Here is a 21,591-nt window from a genome sequence, read left to right as displayed (position 1 = left end):
TGCTCCTTGTCGGACTGGAGGTCCCGAATGCTTAGCCCGGTGCCGTGACGTAATAAAATGAAATGAAGTGCAGTATGTCTCAGATTTGAGGACTGTACTCTGAGATAGTAATCATTGCAGGCCACAGGTCATGACACTCTGTGCAATGTGTCTCAGATATCAAAATTTTACCTCAAGGCAGTATTAAACATTAGGCTATTCTTGAAATGCATCGTTGATATAAATACTTGTTGCTATAGTTACATTAGCATTGTGATCTCTCTGCACTGAGTTGTCAGACAAGTATGAAAGGTTTGATTTATCTAAAGATGAGTCCACAGTATGCAGTGATTAAAATAATGTGCTATGTCAAATTGAATTGATGTAGATGTTTAACAGAATATGCCAATAACTTCACATGCTAGTTTCTGAAATCACTCTGTGAGATTCTGTAAAATGTATGTCTTATGAGAAAGTAACATGGATTCAATGTTAGCCAAATTAACCTCTTTTTTTTTCTCTCTCTGGCTTAATCTCCTCCCCCTCCCCCTCTTTCTTTCTCTCTCTCGGCAGGTCTTGGAACGACCGTAGGCACAAGCTTGACCAGTGCTTGGAACTACAGGTGAATTTGAATTTCAAGTCTAAATTTCTGATGAAATCTCTTTACCACTTGCATGGGAACTTTTTCTAATAATGTGATGTAGCCACATGCTTTTGCCATGCTTGCTCAGTGGTACATAGTCTCTTGACATTACTTAGGTCTTCATAGAAACATTATTCTTTGAAAATTGCTACTTTATTTTATTCATTGTTTTAATCCTGTGTGGCGGTTTAAAAAAAAAAAAAAGTTACAGTGTCCAGCACAGTGTGATACTCGAGTAATAACAATATGGTCTTCTTTATACAGGGTAGGCTCTTGATGAGTGTTACCACTGATCTACCAGAGGGCCCTGCCATTATTATTACCCTAGTGTTGCAAGGTACCCATTTATACACTTGGGTCAAGAGGGACATAGTGAGTAAAAACATCTTTTCCAAGGACGTAAGCACTGACTGGATTCAAACTCTGGTCCTCGTATTGAAAGTCAGGAATCTCAACCACTCTGCCATGCTGGCCCCATCGGAACTTTTTTTCTTATTCAAGTTACCATCCATGTATGGTTTACTGCAATGTTAGAATCAGCCTTCATTATCATGCTGCCTTCTTGCATCCTCACTTCTCTCCAGTTGTTCCTTCGCGACTGTGAGCAAGCCGAGGCCTGGATGGCAGCCCGAGAGGCGTTCCTGGCCAGCGAGGGACTGACCGACTCCCTGGATAGTGTGGAGGCCCTGATCAAGAAGCACGAGGACTTCGATAAGGCCATCACCCTCCAGGAGCAGAAGATCAACGCCATCGAATCCTTTGCTCAGCAGCTCATCAACAACGACCACTACGACTCTCCGGCCATTGGCGACAAGAGGGACCAGATCCTGGCTCGGTGAGGACCATCATCTCCAGACCCACCTCTAGAAATTCACTCCCATTGTCATTGATTCTCAACATAGAATTATTGTTAGAAGTGGAAATCTTTATGGCATAAAAATTTTTGAGCATGAAAATATAAGCATGCTTACTTTTATGCTCGTTATGTGCAACACTATCTAATGTTTTGATTGTTCAACATTGTTGACCATGAAAAATTATTCTCATAAAACTGTTCACTTTTACAGTGGTAATTTGGAGATTACTCTCAATTTAGGAAATAGACACAATATCAAGCAATCAATTTCTCATTTAGATGCAGAGTGAATTTGCTATTGCTTGCATGAAGGGGGGGGGATGAAAATGTCACAATCTTAACTAATATTTTGCAATGTTATGAAAGATTGTATGGTATAAAATCTGTGAATGTAAAGAAATGGAAGATCAAAGAGAGTATGCATCTTTGTAGGAATGAGAAGTTTGTCATAGACTTACTGGCATAACAATTTTCTTTGAGAAGACATGGAGCTTTCATTTTACATAACTCCTAAAGACCCTACTCCTTTCCATGTATCAAGTGAACAAACAATTTTTATTAAGTCCTACTTGGGCTTGGCTGATCCAACCATGCTTTTGGAATCACATAGATTTGACTGCAGTAAATTAATGCTTCTAATCATTTGTTTGGACACTAGTTGCATATACTCATAACCATTATATCAATTTTCAGCATAATTAAGTAAAATATCATGCATCTTGGCCTTACAACCTGTTATATTTTGATTATTCTATATTTTGACATATTTAGAATATGTATATTGCTGTTTTTATTATCATGATATGCTTTGTACATTTAATATGTATATATGTAAATATTTTTTTTTTTTTTTACATTTTTGAAAATGAATAAATGAAGTGAACTAAAACTGACATAGCACTCTTGACGGTGCTTTTTGTCTGTCATAAACAGCTGGCACTCTCTGAAGGCCGCCCTCATCGAGAAACGATCCAAGCTGGGCGAGTCCCACACCCTGCAACAGTTCAGCCGTGATGCTGATGAGGTGGAGGCTTGGATCACAGAGAAGATCCAGGTGGCTACGGATGAGTCCTACCTGGACCCCAGCAACATCCAGAGCAAGCACCAGAAGCACCAGGCCTTTGAGGCTGAGGTGGCCGCCAACGCTGAACGCATCCAGGCCATCATGGCTGTTGGACAGAGTGAGTCCAGTGGGGGCGTTTCATCAAGTGTTTTGTCAGTGATTTTTCACCGAGGAATTTACTCTCAACCAATCAGATGAAAGGATTGCAGTAGCTTTAAACATATATCAGTGACTGACAAGTTTTATAAATTGCTGCCCTACTGTTTGTCATTTTCGTCTTTTCTTCTCTCTTTTGCTTTTTATGCAAATACATTACATGTCAGTGCTAGAGGTATATCTCGGTTAACATATTTTGAATAGGATTTGGCCAACAGTCTTTTAGGAACTAAGCTGTACAGTAAGTAAGAGACAAACCCATCCATGTTGAAAATATTGCAGTTCCATGTGAAGGCTGATTTTAGAGGGTAACAATTAGTTATTGACAGTTAGATATATGGCATGTCAGTGGAGTGGCAACTTTCAAAAGCCTTTCAGCAAATTATTGACCAAGGTATGGTAGAGGTTAAAGTTCATGCTCCAAGTAAGTTCACTATCAACATTAAAATAAGGGTCAAAGTCTGAGATCGAAGTGAAAATAGAAGAGATGTGCAAGATGAATTCTTTTGATGGAGGAGACTTGACATAAAGAGAGCCCTCTGTTGTCCAATAATGACACAATTGAGTCACTAATTACGAGCTAGGAAGCTGTGTCACTAAGTCACGTCTCCCAATCTCAAATCAGGAACATCCTGTTTGGGCTGTGATGCCAACGCCCGTCTAAGGCAGAGAGTTTGTGACGGCTCTCAGTATAATGCGATGTGTGTACCGTCTCTGTGAGGTCATACTCTGCCTCTATTAGCTCAGGATTGTTGTGGTTTACTCTAATGACGTAGTGTTGCACCTTGTGGGGAATCCATTGATACACAATACGTGACTCTGCACTTTACTATTTGTGTGAGTATGTCCGTATTTGTAGAGCAAATTTAGCCCCTTAATTTAGTGCATGCATGATTTTAAAGTAATATTATAAGAGGTTGTGTTTTTGCTTATCTCAATTCAGGAATCCCAGTGTCCATGATTCCTTTCAGTTTCGTTTTAAATGTATTTATGCTGCGTAAAGTAGATGGGGTATTTGTTGCAATCTGGCATGTATAATATGAGCTGTCATGGTAATATGTTAGTATTGACATTGAAATGTTATGTTGATCTCCCCAGGATTGATTGACAACAACCAGTGTGCTGGTACTGAGGAGGCTGTGCAGGCCCGCATTGTTGGCATCGGCGATCAGTGGGAGTACCTCGTCCAACGATCCGCTGAGAAGGCCCTCAAGCTGAAGGAAGCCAACAAGCAGCAGACATTCCACATCAGCATCAAGGACATCAACTTCTGGCTGGGTGAGATGGAGAACGCCCTGGCCTCAGAGGATGTTGGCCGTGATCTCACCTCCGTTACCAACCTGATCAAGAAGCACCAGCTCCTGGAGGATGACATCACAGCCCATGAAGACCGAATCCAAGTCCTGAACAACCAGGCTGATGCCTTCATTGAGGCGGGTCACTTTGATCCCGAGAGCATGCGCCAGACCAAGGATAGCATCAATGAGAGGTATGACCGCATCAAGACGCTGGCCGTTGAACGCCGCGGGAAGCTGAACGAATCCCACCGCGTCTATCAGTTCTTCCGCGATATCGATGATGAAGAGTCATGGATCAAGGAAAAGAAGCTCCTGACTAGCTCGGACGACTACGGACGTGAACTGACAGGCGTGCAGAACCTGCGCAAGAAGCACAAGCGTTTGGAAGCAGAGATTGTCAGCCATGAGCCTGCCATCCAGGCAGTACAAGATGCAGGAAGGTCTCTCATGCAGGACGTTGGACTGAACAGGGAGGAAGTCCAACAGCGCCTGGATCAGCTCGCCACCAACTGGGATGAGCTCAAGCAGCTGGCTGACAACCGTGGTCGCAAACTGGATGACTCCCTTGCCTACCAAGAGTTCCTGGCTGGCATCGAGGAGGAGGAAGCCTGGTTCAATGAGAAGATGAACCTGTTGTCCAGCGAGGACTATGGTGACACCCTGGCTGCTGTGCAAGGTCTCCTGAAAAAACACAAGGCATTCGAGTCAGACTTCGCCGTCCATCGCGACAGAGTTGCTGACATCAAGGCGCAGGGTGACAAGCTGATCGATGCACTCAACCACAATGCTGAGGCTATCTCACAGCGCAACGATGCTCTCCAGCGCAAACTGGAGGAGCTCGAAGAGGCTGCCAAGCGCCGCAAGGCTAACCTTGATGACAACTCCGCCTTCCTCCAGTTCATCTGGAAGGCGGATGTTGTCGAATCCTGGATTGGTGAGAAGGAGAGCTTTGCCCGCTCTGATGACTACGGCCGCGACCTGTCATCAGTCCAGACCCTTCTGACCAAGCAGGAAACCTTTGATGCTGGTCTCCAGGCCTTTGAGAAGGAAGGAATCATGCAGATCACTTCCCTCAAGGACCAGCTGGTGGCTGCCAACCACGCCCAGACCCCAGCCATCCAGCAGCGCCATGCCAACCTCATGAACCGCTGGGAGAAGCTGCTGTCGGATTCAAACAATCGTCGCCAGCGTCTCCTGCGAGCCCAGGAGCAGTACCGCGAGGTGGAGGACCTCTTCCTCCTCTTTGCCAAGAAGGCATCGGCCTTCAACTCCTGGTTTGAGAATGCAGAGGAGGACCTGACAGACCCAGTAAGATGTAACTCGGTGGAGGAGATCCAGGCCCTGAAGGAAGCCCATGATGCTTTCACTGCCTCCCTGAGCAGTGCCCAGAATGACCTGAAGCAGCTAGCTGCTCTCGACAAGCAGATCAAGAGCTACAACGTCACTTCTAACCCGTAAGTGAAGCTAGTCCTTCGTACTGCATTGAAGACTTTTTGATCACATTAATGGCAAAGATCATAAAATGTATCCCTGTGAAAAACCACCTTTTAGAACAGTCTGTTGAGAATGATACTATAGCTGGTTTTCAATATCTGGATTGGTTAGCATTTGAGTAATGTTTGATGCAAGGTCAGATGCACTGTGTATTATTTAATAAACATGATCATGAAGTTGCATGAGAGATGAACTTGAAAACAAAGTCAGTAATGTCAGTGTATGCAGTGATGCATGTATAATTAGATCAATGATGGCTATCAGGAGAGCAGTATACCACCTCTTATGCTCTTTTTGCACAGTCTGACCTGTCAGTGAAAGATTTAACTCTCTTTTTGTTTCTCCTTTAATTCCTTTTTGCAGATACACATGGTTCACCATGGAAGCTCTTGAAGAGACCTGGCGGAACCTGCAGAAGATCATCAAGGAGCGTGAGGTGGAACTGAACCGAGAGATGGAGAGACAGGAGGAGAATGACAAGCTGAGGAAGCGCTTTGCCCAGCAGGCCAACGCCTTCCACCAATGGATCACGGAGACCAGGTGGGTTTAGAAATCTTGCCTTCCTATCTAATTTCTTTCCCTCAGGGGGGAGGGGGTAGTAGGGGTAGGATTGAGGAAAAGAATATTTTTCATGTAGTGAATTGGGTGGGCATCATTTAGCCATGACTATATGTGTGTCAAGAAATATTACCTCTCTATCTGGGAATGGGACCACAGTTTTTCCCCCAACAGATTTTTTTTTTTTTTTTTTTTTTTTTTTTTTTTTTTAAATCTGTTGTGGAATTCATGGATGGCATCACACAAGTTGAGTTAGGTAGAAATTTGCCTTACGGGTCAGTATACATGTATTTTAGTTGATGTAATAGAGATTTCAAAGACCCAGTGCACTCCAGTATTGTGGGATGAGAATTATCTGCATGTTTGTTGTGTGAAAGGGATTTTACCAATTTTAATGTTACAATAATCTTTTGTTTGTATAGGAATATGGTAAGTGCTTTGAAAAGGAGGGAATCCCCAGGATAGAAATTGCAAGGAATATTTTCCCTTTGTTTGTATATTGATATTTCGGCCTGTTGTATGCTATGAAGTGACTAGGAACCTTGTTTATCATGGTCACATAATGACACATGTCCTCTCTTTAGGTTGAATGATGATGCTAGTCTGCAATTTTTTTTCTTTCTGGAAACTTGTTGTATTCTTCATGGATACTTGTAAAATTTGTTAAGCTTATAAAAACCATATGTATTTAGATTTCTCCCTGAGTAGTTTCTAAGTATGAAAATATCAGTGCAAAGGAAGTCAATGACTGTTGAGTGTGTACACATATGTTCCAAGTGACATCTTTCTTCAGTCACAAGTCACATGAGAGTGACACCAATTTACAATTACCTAACTGTATGCATATTGTGTGGTATTTATGGCTACAGTATATTCATTCAACATCCTATCTATATAATATGCTGGAAATATATTGGTTTTGGGTGTGCTCATCACTAATGTTCTCTTGCTCTGTTCTTCCAACATCTGTCGTCATGACGACGGGGTTCCTCCTCCTTCACTTGGGCCTGTCGGTCACATCTTTCTCCTGGATAAATCTTGTCAAACCCCCTAAAATGCCATCAACAGCAAGGAGATCATCTTTGGGCGGTTAATAGAGCATTGCTTTCTTCTGCACCCTTCTTGCATCTTGCAGTGCACTCTGGTTTCTTTTCAATGAATGCATTCCGACTAGAGTTCTCTGTTCCCTCCCCTAAGCTCTGAATGCTATGAGAAATAATTCTTCAGTAGATTTAGTAACTGCTTACAGAATGGATGATATATCTGCTTTAAATGTAGGCAAGCCCGTAGACAAATCCATGGACAATGTGCTAGCGATAGCGCTCATGATTTGTGCTGGTGTTAGGTTTCACAACCACTGACCCTTTTGTAACAGAAGAATTGGAGATTTCAAAGTTCAGATTTCTCCGTCCAGCAGATCTTCCAATAAACCATCAAAGAATGCTTGCTTTCACCTAATCCTCCATCAAAATACAAATTAATATTATGGCACAATCCCTTCTTTAGTTGCCTTGTGAAGATAGATATGGTTTTCATCACACTTTGTGTCCCTGATAGCAGCAGAGCAGATTATCAAACTTACACTACCTGTCTGCATGGCATGGATGTTAGATAACAAAATTTCTTTGAAGTTCCTTTGAAACTGCTGCTTGTGACATGATCACTTTCATTTGTTTTTCTTGCATCTTGATTTCCATCATTGTTTTTGGTCTACCCATCCTTCCTACTTCCCTCCAGTTTGCCAATCACTCCCTCTCTACCTACCTGGTAAAAGACTAGTCCTCCCTTCTGCCTTCATTCATCTGGCATTGTTCCCCCCCCCCCCCCTCCCCAGCCTTCCTCTCACTCCCTCCCTACCTGCCTGGTAAAAGACTCTATCAATATTCCTTCTTGTATTCTTCCTCCATTCATCTAACATTGTTTCTTGGATTCCTCTGCATTCTAACCAGCTTCTCCGAGGTCTGCTTCTAAAGCATGGTTTGCTTTGCTTAACTTTGAAGGCAGACCAACAATTTGTCTTATGTCATTAACTCGGCAACTTTGTTAACATCAACAGGAGACTGCAACAATCACCACTTGCCTGCAAGTCTTAACACCACTAACATTGTCTTCAGTTTTGATTTTGACAGTGACAGCAGGTGCCCAGGATTACACCATCATGTCCCTTTAGAATTTAATCTTGTCATGTATGTTTAAACACTGATTTGATAGTTATGGATGTAGGTGTTTGTTTTTACACAGAGTACAGCGGGACATCAAACTGCCACTTAATTTGTCATGCTAGTCACATTCTTGTAGCTGATTGTACTAACTACTCATGTTAGATCATAGTACCCTGATATTCAGCTATGTCTCACTTGATGTGGCTTTATGATATAGTATAAGTATAGTAGATACTGGATACCTTGCCATGATTCTGATTCCACTAGTTGTATGTACCAGTATGTGCTCACAAGGCAATGTGCATACAGTCTTGTATTTTTACTGCCTTTTGAAAGGGTTGGAGTAAAATCATTTTCAATTCACATGAGATGTAATACCGATTTTTATTTTTTTAAATATTTTTTTCAAACATAATTTCAATGACACCTGTATCACAAATTTAAAACTGCCAAAGTTTTATTTGCCATCTGACTAACATAGTACTAACTGTTGAAATCATAGTCTGGTTGTCGATTCTCACTTTCAATCAGCCAAACATGTACCATGGTCTTCCTATTGATCCATGAATGCCTGTATTGATATTAACGTCACTGATACAAACAGTGTTCAGGGTTGGTCCTACATTGTGATTTACACCATGGACTGAGATTAAACTGCAAACCACACGTGGCTGTTGTAACACTGACAAGCATGCATTGTGGATAGTGAATGCAACACAAGAGCATGTGGTCCTTGGAATGAGCACTGTGAGGTGAGAGTGGTGCACGATCCTATTTTCATTGTTTCCTCATGTGTCATTGTACAGGGTGGCTATGGTGGAGGAGTCTGGAAACTTGGAGTCCCAGCTGGAAGCTCTCAAGGTGAGAACCCCACTTGTTACAGAGTATGCATCATGACCTTCAATGAGAGTGTCCTGGAGTGCATAATGAATCTATAGTAAAGCTGACATGTAGTGAGGTCACAGGTCTTCTGTATCGCCAATACAGTAAAACTTCATTATAGCAAGATTGGATATATAGTTGTAGCGAGATACCTGATACATTGAGGTCATTTAGCAGGTCCCTCTCCTTTTATATTTGTTTGTTTTTATCCCTGACACTATGAGTTACCTGGTATAATGAGGAAATGTAAGTTGTACAGAGCACCTCATTAAAATGAGGATCCCCTGTACTGGGAGAAGAAAAGAGGATCCAAATAGTGGTCATACATCAATGATCATTGAGCTTGTACACCACCTCAATGTTTGTTTGTTTGTTTGTTGTTTTGTATTTTTGCATATATGTGTGTTGACATAATCAGCATTTCAATTATCAACATTGGAAATAGCAAACGATACTTGGTAGTGTAAGGTATTAGTTTGTCTCTCCTATGTTTTGTATCAGTGATCGTATGATTTAATGATTTAAATTGTTTTTTACTTCTCTCTCAGGCTAAGATCAATGAAGTGAGAGCACAAAAGAGCACCCTGAAGAAGATTGAAGACCTTGGAGCCAAGATGGAAGAACGCCTCATTCTAGACAACCGGTTAGTAGTGTGGCAAAAATAGATGAAATTAAGGTTGTGAAGTGCTACTCCTGTTACAATTTGTCGTCAAAATCAGTGAATACCTCACAAGATTTCTTTTTTTTTTTCCTGTGAGTGCCTGGATTGTTTTGTTTAGTCTTGTTCATGTTTTTTTTTTCCTTTTTCAGCAAAGGTCTTAATGACTTAAAGACTTGTTTTTAAAAATGAGGGAATGCAGATCTTTAAAGGGAGCTCTTCATGTTATTGTACATTAAATCACATTCCAAGTGTAAATTAGGCCTTCTTTTTTTTTTTAGGAGCAAGTGTATTTATGTTGCATCAGCATAGATTTTAGAAACAGTCCAGCCCCAAACTTTTCCACATTGTGACAAATTTCAGTATTTGATATAGTTTAAAGAAGTGTCAAGATCATAGAGCTCCCTATATCGTCTGAAACAGCCCCCAGTACAAGTACGCAGGTAGTAGTGTGTTATGTAAGTGTATAACATAGTACTCGTGCACGCCACATACCTGTATTCATTCTAGATGATGCTGGGTAATGTAAAAACCTATCCATAAGTTGGCATCTTTTAAATGGTCATTCTAGCTTTGTCTGCATTTGATTATTTACATGTAGTGTCAGATTTATCAGTCTAGTGGGATGAAATCACAATATGACGTCATCCATGTCATGACATGGTAATGATGTTGCTGTCTTGATGGACATCCACAGGTACACGGAACACTCCACCGTGGGACTGGCCCAACAGTGGGACCAGCTAGACCAGCTTGGTATGCGTATGACTCACAACTTGGAACAACAGATCCAAGCCAGGTAAGTGGGAAATGGACTAGCGTAAGTCTTTGGTAATCCTTTCAGCAGTCTTGTTATTCTCATTTATATATGTGTTATATATAGTTACAGGAAAGAGAAGCCTTTTTTTTTTTCTATTATGAACATAAATATATTCATATAATATGCCTTGTATATTTTTCAACTGACCTGTATATTTCTATGTTTGCTGCCATACCTAATTCGTATGAGCAATGTTTTTTATTTTTGTTGCTGTTGTTTTTTCTTGAGACAAGGTCAATGGTGGGGTGATTCTGCATAGATATCTCACTGTGAAGAATTTATGTGTCCTATCAACTAGCATCATCATTTCTATTACCCTCGGTGCAATTTTACTAAGTAACCAAAGTGGACAGTGGGGAATGAGTAACATCGGACTGTAACAAGCAATGTGTAACAACAAGTGGTAACACTGTCAACCTTGTTGTCTCTTCCTTGCAGGAACACCACAGGAGTCAGTGAGGAGTCCCTCAAGGAGTTCAGCATGATGTTCAAGTAAGATTCCCCTACCAGGCTTCCAACCTGCTCTTTAAATTTTATGGATGGCTGTTAATGTAGTGGATGTTGAAGTGGACAGTCAGGATTCTGTATATGATTTCAATGTTGAAATGTAAACTTGGCACAATCTTATCAATGAATGTTTAAAGCCATGTCCCTCTTTCGTTTTTGTTCTCTGTAGTCTGTCAAAACATTCAATGGTCCATGGTGTGCCAATCTGTTACGAATTGATTGTAAAACATGTTTCTTTTCCGGATCTGGATCTGGATTGAATATGCATGAAAAACCCTGGATAGAGTATCACTCAGCACTGTGGTGTGATGTGCAGCTAATCACAACGGAGGTGACGCTGGAGCGTGACTTCAATGTATCAGAATTTTTAATCTGTGTAATATTACTTGTCAGAGCGTTCCAATCTTTTTGCCATTCTATGAAAGAAAGATAGAAAGAAATATGACTGTCTAAATTCATTGTGAGATTAGGAAACTCTTAAACCTTATTAGCTTCAAGAATTGGAACACACTTCATAAGTAACTTTAAATGTTTGAACCTCTTTGACAAGACAAAATCCTGTTAGCCAATAAGAATGCAACCCTGGTTGACAGTTTAAGCAGGTATATATTTATGAAGCTGCTTTACTTATGTCTTGTTTCCAGATATCTTCTGTGCCCAACTTGCCGATTTACCCTAATATCCACCCATTTCTCTTTTCCTCCCTAGGCATTTCGACAAGGACAAATCTGGCAAGCTTGACCACACAGAGTTCAAGTCCTGCCTGCGGTCACTGGGCTATGACCTGCCCATGGTGGAAGAGGGTCAAGAGGAACCCGTCTTCCTCTCCATCCTCGACATCGTCGATCCCAACAGGTGAGGGCGCCCTCTCCCTCCATTTATGTCTCAGTTGCGTCAACGGCAGTATTTCCTTAGACCTGTGGTTTATAGTCCAGTATTGAGTGAAAGTGGATAATTGATGAGTACCTTCCTTTTCTCCTCAGTAGAAATGATGATTAACCCGTTGAGGATAAGTCCTGAGTATACTCGGACAGTTGTCTATGGGAAATGTGTGTTGGAGCAAAATCACCCCGTCCTCAACGGGTTAATAGTCCCAAAGCCACATTCAAATCACATTGTGTGTCATATCAAAATAAAAAGCAAGCCAAGCTATGTTTGGGATATGATGTGAGCTACAAGACGTGTGCGTCCTAACCACACAATATTAGCTCCTTTTTTCATTTTCTTTTTTTTTTTGCCAAGAAATTCATGCACGTAGTGGTTCAGATTTTATTGATTGGTATCGGATGTTGCTTAAAACAGGTGTATAGTAACCCTTCGAGGACAAGTCCCGAGTATACTCGGGCAATCGTCTCTGGGAAATGCGTGTTGTAGCAAAATCAAACCGTCCTCAACAGGTTCAGTATGCTGCCATGTATTATAGCCATATGAAGAGAGCTTTCCTATGTCAACTTTTTTTTTTCCATGAAACTTCGAATCTGTTTTGTCCTCTTCCAGGGATGGCTTTGTGAGTCTCCAGGAGTACATGTCATTCATGATCAGCCGAGAGACGGAGAACGTCCAATCCAAGGATGAGATTGAGAATGCTTTCAGGGCTCTCAGTGCCGAGGGCAAGCCCTATGTCACCAAGCAAGAGCTCTATGCTGTGAGTCTGTTAACCCTTTCTTTGCCATTGAGTTGTGAATGTGCACATATTTCACACATATCATCAATGGGTGTAATAAAAGGTGATTATTAATGTAGCATGCAGAGGGTTATCTCAACTTTTCTCACCTTATAACACTCCATATCATCACTGGGTGACAAAATCTTGTGTCTTAGATTTTGATGACAATCACTTTTTTGGAATTAATTGTGAGATAATCGGGTAATTCAAGTCCTAGCTGTCAATACAGCTGTCAATACAACATGCATGAGGCCCCCAAGGCATGTCAAAGGAAACGCAATCCCATTTGTTACAGTGCTGTTGCTGCCACATTTTATGGCTCTCCTGAACATTAAGAAGTGTTTTTTATGCCACTGATTGACAAATTGCCCTACATCGATGTAAAGTATGTCGATGTCTGTTATTAGATGTCAGTACGTTGATGTCAGTACATACGCCCATGATTTCTTTCATCATGGCTACTACTAAAACACTGATCAGTTCAGTGCTTATTTACGTCGATGTAGGGCAATTTGTCATAAAAACAACCTCTCGATGGAAGAATTTCATGAATTTGAATTAAAAAGTGTGTTTTGTTTATTTCCCCAATGACGATGCTTACTGGACCATTCCGTTTGTCAAATCACCTCTATTGAACTTCTTACATCTGTACTCTATTTTGTTGTTGTATGTTTTATGTTGCATGAATTCATCTCATTTGTATATGCTTATTCACCCTGTTTTTGTATAACAAGTTGATAATGTCACAACTGTAGGGACAATTAATCAACAGGGAATGTGTATATATATCCCCCTTCATGCAGATTAAAGATTTGTTATTTGCACAGACCATTTTTTTTTTATTGGCCTTAAAACAAGAAACCCCACTTCATAGTTAAAATTGAATTGAACAGATACCAGCTAGAGTAAATCACACAGTGGTTGCAGTTCATGATGATCCCTCCCATAGACAGGCGAGAAAAGTCATAGAATATCACAGGCACAAATGTTATCGCTGAACAGGGATGTTGGTCACAGCTGTATTTGTCATACCCAGATGAACTTATAAAGAAAAGTCAGTATCATAATTTCCTCTGTTACTCATGGAGACTGTCACATTTGTGTATGTTACTATTGGTATCAATATTCATGATAAATTGGATATAAAATGATATATTAGTGATGATTATCATGAGTTTAAAGTGTTTTTGTTTCCTGTAAATTACACTTTTGCAAGAAAAGCCATTGAAGGCTTGTTATTGGTCACATGTCTTTGAGATCGAGATGACTGATGCCAAGTTTCTATTTCTGATAATTGCTCGCTTGCGTTTGAAGGGTTGTTGTTATATGTCAGAGTTTTTATGATTTCTTTGTACATCACAGAATCTTCAAACCGACTTGGCAGAGTACTGTATCTTACGAATGGAACCATACAAGGACAGCAAGGGGAGAGAGGTCCCGGGGGCATTGGACTACGTCAAATTCACCAACAACATGTTCCAGAACTAGTACCCCACCCTCCCAATCCCTGCACCTTCCCGAGGGTAGCAGTGATGGCCAGGGTGGGGTTTTTATCTTTTCCAAGATCATGGTGTAGTTGTGTAAGAGACAATAAGTTCAGACCAGCACACACCAGTTGTGGCCAAAAACTCTTGATTGGTCTGTTGTTGTGGGAGCGTTTCCAGCACTGCCATTTACATCTTCGAGAAACTGACTAAAAGTATTATGAATTGTGTTCATAAGTTTAGTGTAGGAAAACCGGGATTATACTGGCCTCCAATCTTGTGCTGATATCTATAGATTAAAAATCATCCTAGCATCATATCTATCCAGTCTACTCATTCACCTTAGGAATTGTAAACAATTGCAAAAGATGTACGAGACAAAACACTAACCCTGTCAAATTAGATAAGCATTTGTCTACATGATGTTTGAGAACTTTAACAAACTTCATTTCAATGGAATTACCTTCAAAGGCAAAAAAAAAATCGTGAAATCATCCTTATGTGAAAGCATTAAAAAAAAAGACCAGAAATCCCAAAATATGTATCGAAGATGAAAATGGCAGCACACAACACTGAACGGCTTGTCGTCTATCTTCCTTTCTGTGCTTCAGTAGTTTCCTGGAATGTCTTGCTTTGTTTTGTTTTTTTCCTGTCAGAATTCCACCTTTTCTATGTAGACCACACTGGCTATGCCTAGGTAGATTTCCAGATATCCACAACTCTTCTGAAGTGTTGTGTGAAAACCAGTAAATCAAAATCTCTGTGTCTTAGGTTTTGCTGAATATATAAGAGCCTCATGTTATAGTGTCTTTTATGATACTGTTTATACAGCTAAAAATTATACCAAGCAGTGGATGTGGTTGCTGTGGTGATGAGACTATGTGGGTGTGGTTTGTAATGATGTCATAAAAACTAGAGTGGGACCCTAGATTCAAGCACTCTGGCCCGACACCAACCATGTCAATAAATGTCGAGTTGTGATATGGATAGCTTCTATGATATGCTGTGTTGAAGAATTTCAGGCAAAATGATGCAAGTCGTCACTGCTTTTTGATATAAAAATGTTATCAATTGAAAGTAAACTGAGCAAAATATCAGAGCGAATTATAATTCATGCAAATCAGGACTCATTGAAAGAAGTCATTAGCAGTTATCAAATGTATTCATTAAGTTCATTCAGACCATGTTTATGTATTCCTTGTTTTGTGCTGCTCTATGTATGTCAGCCATGCACTTCAGGAAAATTATCCGTGTAATATGCTACAGAGCCATTGTGTGTATTCAGGTTGATGTGTATTCTTCATATGTATTGATGCACTGTATTTTAGGTTTAGTTTTCTTTGGCAGGGATGTACACACCTGACCAGAGAAGAATTTACATGGAATTTGGGCCGTGTATGGCCCTTTAATTTTATCCGATTTTACAGTCTGTGGGAAGTTATTTCCATGAAATCTGTTGCATAGTGGACTCATTGGCGTGCCCATGTATGTTATTTGTAGAGATCTCAGAGTGAACTGGGATCAGGTTGTGGTGGAACATTGTGTATTCTTGATGAGTACTAATACTAAACTTAACCTTGTGGAATGAGATAAGAACAACATAAGCTAGTCTAGGAGAGAGTGCTGTAGTTGTCTTGTGAAAGTTAGCATAGGTGGTAGTATGTATAATGTGCATGCATCATGAAAACAAAGCAAAAAAAGAAGAAGAAAAAAAAACCTTATTTGAGCACCTTGTATAATAACCAAAAGTAGCAAGAAAAACTTAACCCTGATTTTCATGGTTCAGTTGTATGTAATTTACATAGTGTATGCACTCTGGATATCACTTGGGGCTCAAGAAGTTGTACTGCGTGGCCCTATTCCTTGTTATCTAAAAGTTAAAATAAGCTGAAATAGTGTTTTCTTATTATTGAATACTATTCACAATATAATGATCACCACAAAAGTAACTTGCTCTTGTACTTCATATGATAAATCACTTACACACATGGTTAACACGCAATTCGGTACTGCATTTCAGCGCACTTTACATTGACTCGTACTATTGACACAAATTTGTACTTAAACCCCAGATTTATGAACTGTGATATTGTTTGTTTGTGTGTGTGTGTGATGATCTATACCTGGCAGGTGTACGCTGTTGATGCTTTTGTTTTTCATTTGTTGGAAAGATACAATGACTCTTAGCTAATCAAGGTCACAGGTTTGCTGGTAATTGTACGGCTCTGTATATCAGCCAGTTTTCACTCACTCAATCCATAGGCTCTTTCCGTTTAATCTCTGTGTCTCCATAGTTGCCAGTGTGAGTTAAGGTGGAATAGGCTCTCAATAAAACAAAGTCTTGCATCATTATAGCAAAAAAATGGTTGTAGAGAGTCATAACATGGTGGTTACTGTCAGTGATGATGTTGTGTAACATGATATATGGCTGTGGTGAGAGATTTCATTTCTACATGACACACACACACACTCACACATAGTACACTACCACACACATAAAATACCCTTCATGTGTCATGTCACACGCAGTTTATGTTTCGTTTTAAGTGTGTATCTGTTAGAACATTTCATTTCATTTACATGTATTGTTTCTGCATGGTACACAATAAAGGGATGGTATAGTATTGGTTTAGGTGAGGATCCAGCTTTTTGTGAGATATTTAGAAACCATTCTGAAATATTGAAGGAAGAGCGTACAATTCTTATGGAGAATTGAAAGTTTATTAGATGAAAATAGGATTTGAAATGACTGAGATATCCAAAAACGAGAGAAAACCAAAGAGATCCTAATAAAGTCGTGCCTGTCACATTTTACTAGGATTTCTTCTTTGGATATCTCAGCCATTTCAAGACCAATTTTCATCAAATTAGTAAATTCATCAATTAATACATTTTTATCAAATAGATTCCTCTAAGAATTACATTTTCTTTCATATATTTACATTATATTGTATTTCATAAGAGGTAACGCACGCACATGCGTGCGCGCACACACACACACACACACACACTCTCTCACACAACACACACACACACTGGACAGCAGGGGTAAGACCCCATATTATTGATAGTGCATTTTGTGAGTGCATTTATTGTGCATGACAGATTTTTACAATGTGGTAAAGTGGATGATCAAGAGGTATACTGTGGGGGTTTTATCTTCTGTTTCACTTTCTTGAGTCAGACACTAGGAGGTAAAAATCACATTATGGGACTATTTGCTTATGGGAGAAAACAACGGGGTACTCCCATAATGTACCTATTGCTGGTATGTGTGTGTGTGTGTGTGTTTGAGTGAGTGAGAGGGAGAGAGGGAGGGATTGTGCAACACATTTTCCTGTAGTAAATAATGTGCTTCCCGTATCAAACACCCAAGTGTGTGGCATAATGGTATACATGTAGTACATGTATTGGTGGAGATGAGGATTTGGCTTTTAACTTTTAACAAGATACCAAGAAATCACGTATGACATAATACCGAGCATATCATTCGAAGTGGAATTCAGAGTTTATTAGATAAAAATCGGTTTCGGAATGGCCGGAACATCAAAAAGCAAAGTGAAACAAAGCGATCCTAATAAATGGTGGGTCCCACCTTTTATTAGAATTGCTCTGCTTTGGTCTTGGCCATTTCAAAACCAATTTTGATCAAATAAATGTTGAATCCCTCTTGGAATTACATGCTCTTTCATATTTCGTAAGAGATTTATCATTATCTCACAAAAAGAAAAAAAAATGTTAGAAATCTAAAGTTAAGTCTCAACCAAACTTATGTGTACCGAGCTACATATGTGTTTAGTTCATGCTGTGTACGTGTAAAACAGACCCGTCACGCCATCAGCTACATGACTGGAATGTAGTGTGTAGGCTACATTGATACTCCTCACTAATCCTTTAGGGTATTAAACAAAATGTGACACAATAGAGACAGCTGAGGTACTGAAAATATTCATTTTATTATCAGCTCTGACATTTTGATAGAAGTATTTTGACAAACAGATATTATGTACACAACATACAAATACAACAATGTGAACAAGGTCATGGCATGGTAATAATGATCCAATAAGATATCATTCATATCTTTTTTAAAAGTCATATCTTTCACATGACCCGCAATATTTACTGGCAAGGGATACAGAAGGTTCGAAGCTACGAATATCACAGTTTTCACTCCATTCAAACATCTTCACCCGAATTCTAGTTTCGCCAGAGGTTGATTGATGGTTACGAAAATGCAATAATTTGCATTCTTTTTTTTTTTTTAATATACCTGCTGCTGTTACATAGATAAACATGTTACATATGTGATCATCTGCCACTAAAATCCAGAAAATTTGGTGCCCCAGTATAAGTAGCAATATGAGTAGCAAAAGTAGCAATCCTTTCTTTAATCTTGGTTGCGCGATCGGGGCCCTGTTTTACGAAGAGTTAAAATTGATTATATATTTGATTTCAACTGTAAGTGTATGGCAGCCTGTGTGGTAAGGAAATTTTAAAATCGATTTTATCTTTTGATAAAACGGGGCCCCGGATCACCCAAAGATAAATTTGGTTGCCCGACACCAATGTGTAGTGGTCTCGGGCAACTGGGTCACCATAAATGTTAAACCCTGCTGAAATGTATCTTGCATATCGCAGATATTGAGGCAATTGGGAACAAGGTCCCAATCTATGGCACAGGCAATGTGCGCTGTGTATAAAACAAATGAAAGACCAATTAGCAGTTGTAAACTGAGAAATGTTTGGTGTGTTATTTTCACACACTATCCGAAGAAACCTGACATATTTTGCCAACACGCATTCACACACTCTCAAATGATCCTGAGTAAGAAAATTAATGAAGATACGTGTGTGTGTAAGCACTATAATAAAAAAGACCAAGAGGTTACAAGGAAAAAAATAAGACGAACAGAAGAATCTTAATGACAAATCTTGAAGTATAATGTAAGTTCATTACGATGAAATGGACAAATTGTACTTGTGAAATCACTCAAGATGTAAAATAGAGCTATGGCCACAAAACGTCTTGAACAGCTCAAGCGAACAACTTGAATAATCCAGTTTGTGTGTGGAGGAGGGGGGGGGGGGAGGGGAAAGGTGCCCCACGTTAGTGTGAAATTTGCATGTTTTGTCTTTCAGGCTCCAGATGTACTTTGAGAGCTGGGTGTCATTTTTGTATTTTTTTCATGCTTGCTCGATTTAACATGGTGTCCGTATCTATCTTTGAATGTACTCCCCGCCAGTCCGTTGCAACATTTTTCCACCTTGTCATGTCTTAAGCTGAAGAGCCGTTTCCATGCATCTTCCCCTCAGCGGGCATTGGTCTTTTTGGCGGCTGTTGCATTTGGGTTTGGGTTCCGTCGTCATGTGACTTGAAATGACTGATAACTCTTTTGGTTGTGGGATTTTATGACTGCATCTATGTTTATCATACAGCTGTAGCTCACTTTTATCGGGTTCTTATTAAATATTGGGTTCAGTTTGTGCCCTTTGGGGGAGTGTTTGCTGATGAGCTTCAGAAGTCTACCAACAAAAGGTCCTAACTTATAGCAAAAAAAAAAAAAAAAACTTATAGCAAAACACAGAAGCACACCACTTTGAAAGTCAAGTCTGCGTGAAAATCGCCGCAGCGTGAAACCGCTGGTAGCGGACAAAATGCCAAAGCACAGGTACGCTATTATATATACCGTATGTCCCCCCCCCCCCCCCCAAAAAAAAAAAAAAAAAAAAAAAATACAACGGGACCCTCCGCACTGATATCTTTAAAAATAGTGAATTAATCTAAATACAAATTAAGGGTATGAAACTATAACTCATTGCCCGCATCTTACAGGAAACCCCATTCGATTTGTTTCAGTGGCAAAGAGAAATGAAGAGTTTTGTAGAGGATGTCAGAAATCTCTTCCCTCCAAGTTCTGTCTATTGTACTCACACACAAGAGCATCGAAGTGCTAAACTTGGAAGAATCATACTCATGACATGCTTTACAACAATCCATATTTCTCTGTGACCGCTTAACCAAATTGAATGGGGTTTTCTGCAACTAATAGAGCTAAGATTTTATATTTTAAGACTCTGAAGTAGCATTTAGACAGTTTAATCATATTGGGTGTAATCAATGCAAAAATCTGATTGTAATTTTTTTGAGACATACTGTATATATATATATATATATATATATATATATATATATATATATATATATATATATATAGGGAAGCAAATCACGATGGTATACGTTTTCTGCACCTTCTGCCCATCCTACGAACAAACTAAGCAAATAAAAAGAATCCGGGATGAAAATACCGAACAGGAATACGTCTTATTTAAGTTAGTTTACCCGTTTATATTTCGGTGCTTTGTCTTTGCTGTAACAGATCCAGACGCGCTGAGTGGAATAGTCCTTCTAGCGGACTTAACGAAAGCAGAATTCAATCGGTACTTTCCGTGTATTATCATGGCACTATACTACGATGAACGGGAGTTCCTTTATTTTCTGCCTTCTGTCAAGGTGGATTTGGAGGCAGTGGTTATCTCAACTGGGAGAACGGCCGGCCATTCCATATTTACCATAAAGGACGATATTCTCCCGCTAGTTCTTTTAAACAAGAAGTTGGTAAGAGCTCTTGCTGGTGACAAACACAGAGCTCATTACGAGCATCTCGCCGGTCAGATGCAGCATTATATCAATGATGTGGCTTTCATTATGATTATTAACCCATAATAAACGAACAAGCTGGAGCTCGAGAGCGGTGTAGAGTTTACACCAAGCTGCGTGAGGGAGTCAAACTTTGATGATTTCTTTGAGCCAGCCCTTTCCCCCTCATGCCCCATACCTGTGGTAAGGGATGTAGGGGAAATGGTGATTGGGGCGAGGAGAGGGAGGGGAAGAGCTTCAGTTCAACTTGTTAGAGCCAGCCCCTTCTTTCCTTCCTCGCGAGGAGGAGAACACGAAGAAGAGGTAAAAGAGGGTGTAAGAAATACAAATCGCCTCGATTCATCACACCATGTCACCAGGATGAACGCCAACGAAGAAAAAATTCATCCTTAAATGGTGTGTACAGTTCTGGTTGAGGTGAGGATTTAGCTTTTAACGTTTTGCGAGATATTCAGAAACCACTCTATGAGATGTCAAAGAGTATACAATTCTAAGGGGTATCAAAAGTTTGTTTGATGAAAATCGGTTTTGAAATGGCCGAGGCATCCAAAAACAAGGTGAAACAAAGAGATCTTAATAAAAGGCGTGGCCTGTCGCCTTTTCTTATTAGCACTTTTTTGGATATCTCAGCCATTTGAAAACCAATTTTCATCAAATAAACGTTGAATCCTTCTTAAGATTACATGCTCTTTCATATTTCATAA

The 21,591-nt window shown here is 39.9% G+C and overlaps 1 protein-coding gene across 1 annotated transcript in view; it reads left to right on the top strand.

The window, feature by feature from the left end:
• The window catches only part of LOC140241045 (spectrin alpha chain, non-erythrocytic 1-like), an 80,388-nt gene extending 64,276 nt beyond the window's left edge, over positions 1–16,112 (top strand). Inside the window, exons 33-45 of the mRNA XM_072320814.1 lie at positions 553–601; positions 1,207–1,457; positions 2,412–2,659; positions 3,796–5,449; positions 5,853–6,029; positions 7,116–7,136; positions 9,016–9,070; positions 9,640–9,734; positions 10,447–10,548; positions 11,008–11,061; positions 11,785–11,931; positions 12,574–12,721; positions 14,105–16,112. Of these exons, the coding sequence (XP_072176915.1) occupies positions 553–601; positions 1,207–1,457; positions 2,412–2,659; positions 3,796–5,449; positions 5,853–6,029; positions 7,116–7,136; positions 9,016–9,070; positions 9,640–9,734; positions 10,447–10,548; positions 11,008–11,061; positions 11,785–11,931; positions 12,574–12,721; positions 14,105–14,230 (3,127 nt within the window). The 3' untranslated portion in view covers positions 14,231–16,112. The remainder of the gene's footprint in view (positions 1–552; positions 602–1,206; positions 1,458–2,411; positions 2,660–3,795; positions 5,450–5,852; positions 6,030–7,115; positions 7,137–9,015; positions 9,071–9,639; positions 9,735–10,446; positions 10,549–11,007; positions 11,062–11,784; positions 11,932–12,573; positions 12,722–14,104) is intronic.
• The last annotated feature ends 5,479 nt before the right edge of the window (positions 16,113–21,591 follow it).

Source organism: Diadema setosum, chromosome 17 (assembly GCF_964275005.1).
Source record: "Diadema setosum chromosome 17, eeDiaSeto1, whole genome shotgun sequence".
NCBI lineage: Eukaryota > Metazoa > Echinodermata > Echinoidea > Diadematoida > Diadematidae > Diadema > Diadema setosum.
Note: the sequence above shows the minus strand (reverse complement) of the source record. Positions and strands in the feature narration are given on the sequence as shown.